Raw genomic sequence first — 5290 nt, forward strand, 5'->3', positions numbered from 1 at the left:
GTTTTGGGGTGTCTGTGGCCTTATTATGATTTTAGGCAGGCTCTCTGCTAATAGGTGGGGTTGTGTTCCTGTCTTGCTAGTTGTTTGGCATAGGGTGTCCAGCACTGTAGCTTGCTGGTCGTTGAGTGGAGCTGGTTGCTGGTGTTGAGATGGAGATCTCTAGGAGATTTTTGCCGTTTGATATTATGTGGAGCTGGGAGGTCTCTTGTGGACCAGTGTCCTGAAGTTGGCTCTCCCACCTCAGCGGCACAACACTGACTCCTGGCTGCAGCACCAAGAGCCTTTCATCCACATGGCTCAGAATAAAAGGGAGAAAAAGTAGAAAGAAAGAATTACTAGAAGAAAGAAAGGAAGGAAGGAAGGAAGGAAGGAAGAAAGGAGTGAGGGAGGCAGGAAGGAGGGAAGGAAGGAAAAAAGAAAGAATATAAAATAAAATTAGATAAAGTAAGATAAAATAATGTTATTAAAATAAAAAATTATTAAGAAAACAAAAAAGAATGGACGGATAGAACCCTAGGACAAATGGTGGAAGCAAAGCTATACAGACAAAATCTCACACAGAAGCATACACATACACACTCACAAAAAGAGGAAAAGGGGAAAAAAATCATAAATCTTGCTCTCAAAGTCCACCTCCTCTATTTGGGATGATTCGTTTTCTATTCATGTATTCCACAGATGCAGGGTACATCAAGTTGATTGTGGAGATTTAATCTGCTGCTTCTGAGGCTGCTGGGAGAGATTTCCCTTTCTCTTCTTTGTTTGCACAGCTCCGGGGATTCAGCTTTGGATTGGGCCCCGCCTCTGTGTGTAGGTCGCCGGAGGGCGTCTGTTCTTCGCTCAGACAGGACGGGGTTAAAGGAGCAGCTGATTCAGGGGCTCTGGCTCACTCAGGCTGGGGGGAGGGAGGGGCATGAGTGCGGGGCGAGCCTGCGGCGGCAGCGGCCGGCGTGACGTTGCACCAGCCTGAGGCGCGCCGTGCATTCTCCTGGGGAAGTTGTCCCTGCATCACGGGACCCTGGCAGTGGCGGCTGCACAGGCTCCCCGGAAGGGGGGTGTGGATAGTGACCTGTGCTCGCACACAGGCTTCTTGGTGGCGGCAGCAGCAGCCTTAGCGTCTCATGCCTGTCTCTGGGGTCTGCGCTTTTAGCCGTGGCTCGCGCCCGTCTCTGGAGCTCCTTTAAGCAGCGCTCTTAATCCCCTCTCCTCGCGCACCAGGAAACAAAGAGGGAAGAAAAAGTCTCTTGCCTCTTCAGCAGGTCCAGACTTTTTCCCTGACTCCCTCCCGGCTATCTGTGGTGCACTATCCCCTTCAGGCTGTGTTCACGCTGCCAACCCCAGTCCTCTCCCGGCGCTCCCGACCGAAGCCCGAGCTTCAACTTCCAGCCCCGCCTGCCCCGGCGGGTGAGCAGACAAGCCTCTCGGGCTGGTGAGTGCTGGTCGGCACGGATCCTCTGTGTGGGAATCTCTCTGCTTTGCCCTCCGCACCCCTGTTGCTGCACTTTCCTCCGCGGCTCCGAAGCTTCCCGCCTCCGCCATCCGTAGTCTCTGCCCACGAAGGGGCTTCCTAGTGTGTGGAAACCTTTCCTCCTTCACGGCTCCCTCCCACTGGTGCAGATCCCGTCCCTATCCTTTTGTCTCTGTTTTTTCTTTTTTCTTTTGCCCTACCCAGGTACGTGGGGAGTTTCTTGCCTTTTGGGAGGTCTGAGGTCTTCTGCCAACATTCAGTTGGTGTCTGTAGGAGTTCTTCCACGTGTAGATGTATTTCTGGTGTATCTGTGGGGAGGAAAGTGATCTCCGCGTCTTACTCTTCCACCATCTTCCCCTTGTCTTGCCTTAATTTTAATAAAATAGCCCCTTTGGGCTTCCCTGGTGGTGCAGTGTTTGAGAGTCCGCCTGCCGATGCAGGAGACACGGGTTCGTGCCCCGGCGCGGGAAGATCCCACATGCCGCAGAGCGGCTGGGCCCGTGAGCCATGGCCGCTGAGCCTGCACGTCCGGAGCCTGTGCTCCGCAACGGGAGAGGCCACAACAGTGAGAGGCCCGCGTACCGCAAAAAAAAAAAAAAAAAAAAAGAATAAAATAGCCCTTTTGAATAATTTAAAGCATTTATTTTGGCTCTAGGTAGCCTTCTGAATTTCCTGATAGACACTAATTCTCATGAAAATCTAACCAGATGGGAAAGGAAGAACATCATTTGTTACTTTTCCTTTGGTTCAATTTCAATTATTTTAGATTCTGGGCTAATTTAACTCATTACTGAGTTATTTATTTGTATAATTTTGTTTTTTTAACAAACATGGTTCTGTGACTTGAAACTCTGTCTCTTGGGATGTTTGCAGTTCATGGAGCATGGAGTACTTGGCAGCCTTGGGGTACATGCAGCATAAGTTGTGGGAAGGGTACCCAAACAAGAATAAGACTGTGCAATAACCCACCACCATCGTTTGATGGATCCTACTGTGATGGAGCAGAAACACAGATGCAAGTTTGCCATGAAAGACACTGTCCAGGTAAGATAAATACAATGTGCGTACCCTTAATAAAATAACACCTATCTCTGATCCAGGGAGTATTTCAATAAGAATCATGGTCAATAAGAACATCACTCAACCTATCAATGCCCAGAGGTTAACTTGGTCATTTTTAAGTAGTAACAGAGCACATATGTTTTTCTTTAACCCAGTTGATGGCAAGTGGGCCACTTGGACCAGTTGGAGTACCTGCACTGTGTCCTGTGGAGGAGGTGCCAGACAACGAACAAGGGACTGCTCTGATCCTGTTCCCCAGTATGGAGGCAACAAGTGTGAAGGGAGTGATGTGCAGAGTGATTTTTGCAATAGTGACTCTTGTCCAAGTGAGTGTTGGAAATAGTGAGTCAACATTATACTTTCTTAAGTTTCATTATGGACTCAAGTCAGTAAAGTTATAAAATAGTCTGTTACTTGATTTGTCTTCCTCTGGTTTAGGATATCAAAATGTTGCATGGTTGCTGTTTTGTCTAATACCATAGATGCCACTGATTTATATGGGCAGGGGCTATGTCCTGTTTCACGTGCTCTACAGGACCAGCTGCAGAGGGCAGGGACGAGGGCACCCTTCCACACTAACTGGTAATGATGTTGATTCTTTTATGGAGGCAGACAGGTGGCTCTCTGCCTTAATTTAGTCACCAAGCTAGAATTTTAGACCATAGCAGTATTTGAATTCACTGTATCCTGAACGTTATAGCTTGACTCCTCAGAGATCTTTTCTCATTCCTATCCTCCAGCTCCTGGAAAACTCTAACACTCAGTAAATGTAGGTTAAGTGGAATTGCACAGTCACTGGAATGTATTCTGTTTCTAGTCAAACCAACAACCAAACCACCTGCCTTTGGAATTTGCTTATTTATAGATTTGTGTGTTTCTTTTCAGTTCCTGGAGAGAGTCTTTCCATATTTTTAGGATGAATGTCATTCTTTAGCACTTCTCCAATGATTCTGTGTTGTAGCTCATGGTAACTGGAGTCCTTGGAGTGGCTGGGGAATGTGCAGCCGGACGTGTAATGGGGGGCAGATGCGGCGGTACCGCACATGTGATAACCCTCGTCCCTCCAATGGAGGAAGAGCTTGTGGGGGCCCAGACTCCCAGATCCAGAGATGCAACACTGACATATGTCCTGGTGAGCTTCCCAACTCCTGGCAGTAGAACAAGTAAAGCATTTCTTTAGTGCTCATTGTAGTAGCCCATCATTTCAGATCTTAAAATGGAAGTTGTATAGGCAGAGTTACCCTAAATGTAGGTTTTAAAACCTATTTGTTAATATCGACCATTCTATTCTTGTTCATAGTGGATGGAAGTTGGGGAAACTGGCATAGTTGGAGCTGGTGTTCTACCTCTTGTGGAGGAGGTGAAAAGACTCGAAAACGACAGTGTAACAATCCAGTACCATCCAAAAGTGGTCGCCCCTGCCTAGGAGATGCTACTCAGGTATCCAGATGCAATATACAAGCATGCCCAGGTAAGCAACTAAGTTAGACTTTGGCAGGACCACATTTACAGGCTTTCCACATATTGAAGAAAGGGGTCACTCTGAGCCCTCAAATTACAAAATAGCACCAACTCTGGGAGGAAGAAATAGGAAAAGTGCGCTTTTTTCCCGCTCGTTGGTGCAGCTCTACACCAAAGTTCATGCTGGATTTTAGTCTCTGATTGCCGTCTTCCAGGCTCCCTTGTAAAAGAAAATAGTCTGCACAGCCGTATAGTAGTCCTGGGCTTGAGGGGTAAAGGGGCATGGAAGAGTGGGAAAGCCAGGCTGAGATTCCAAGCGGAAAAATGACGGTGGGGTAGAAACTGAATATCTAATAGAAATACACAATTGGAGGCTGTTCTTTCACAGATGGAAATATGGAGAACATGAGTGTAGACAGTAAAATAGGGCAAATTCAGCTCAAGGAAAAAGATTAGGGGGAGTTCAACTACCATAATTCAAGTCAGTCATGCAATATGGCTAGATATTGTAAGTGATGCAAAAATTCAGAAGGAACAAAGTCAGAATTCTAGAACTCATGGACCTTAAAAAGAGTTTGTTGGAGGGCTTCCCTGGTGGTGCAGTGGTTGAGAGTCCGCCTGCCGATGCAGGGGACACGGTTTCGTGTCCCGGTCCGGGAAGATCCCACATGCTGCGGAGCGGCTGGGCCCGTGAGCCATGGCCGCTGGGCCTGCGCGTCTGGAGCCTGTGCTCCTCAACGGGAGAGGTCACAACACTGAGAGGCCCGCATACTGCAAAAAAAAAAAGAGTTTATTGGAGTCCCAAGAGATGGTGGATAATACTAAGGGTACTTATCTCAAAGGATAGGCTTCCTAAGTGCTATAAGAAGACTGAAAAGAATATTTTCACATTGTTGAAATATTGAGATACCATTGGACTTTCCAAAGGTTTAAGGTTGCCTTAGAAATAAAATATCCCTGAAAATCAAGAAGGCCCATTTGGCAGAGTGAGAGAAAGGAATTACATGAAAAGATTTATAGGATGTAGGCATGCTGAAAGGGCAAGTATCTATCAGTCAGATGTAACCATATCTTTTTTTTTTTTTGTATAAAAATACAATGAAGTTTTTAACTGATATTGTATCCTGAAATCTTGCTGAATTTGTCAGTTTATTTTTTAGTGGATTCCATGGAATTGTTTATATATAAGATCATGTCATCTTCAAATACAGATAATTTTACTTCTTTTTCTTCCCAATGGATATGGCTTTTATTTGTTTTCCTTGCCTAATTGCCCTGGCTGGAAGGTCTCTTATAATG

At 46.3% G+C, this 5290-nt stretch overlaps 1 protein-coding gene across 2 annotated transcripts; it reads left to right on the forward strand.

Moving 5' to 3' along the window:
* Positions 1-2082: 2082 nt before the first annotated feature.
* LOC114884320 (semaphorin-5B-like) lies at positions 2083-4983 on the forward strand. 2 transcript variants are annotated; one of them, XM_029203280.1, is made up of 4 exons: positions 2083-2512; positions 2686-2872; positions 3492-3662; positions 3831-4983. In XM_029203280.1, exons 1-4 carry the CDS (start codon positions 2450-2452, stop codon positions 4016-4018), a joined length of 609 nt encoding a protein of 202 aa, XP_029059113.1. In that variant the 5' UTR covers positions 2083-2449; the 3' UTR covers positions 4019-4983. The 2 variants fall into 2 exon arrangements, with proteins under 2 accessions (XP_029059113.1, XP_029059198.1); XM_029203365.1 differs by having other exon boundaries at positions 2686-2856.
* Positions 4984-5290: the final 307 nt, after the last annotated feature.

This window comes from Monodon monoceros, unplaced genomic scaffold (genome assembly GCF_005190385.1).
Source record: "Monodon monoceros isolate NGI ecotype Baffin Bay Population unplaced genomic scaffold, NGI_Narwhal_1 Contig4211_ctg1, whole genome shotgun sequence".
Lineage (NCBI taxonomy): Eukaryota > Metazoa > Chordata > Mammalia > Artiodactyla > Monodontidae > Monodon > Monodon monoceros.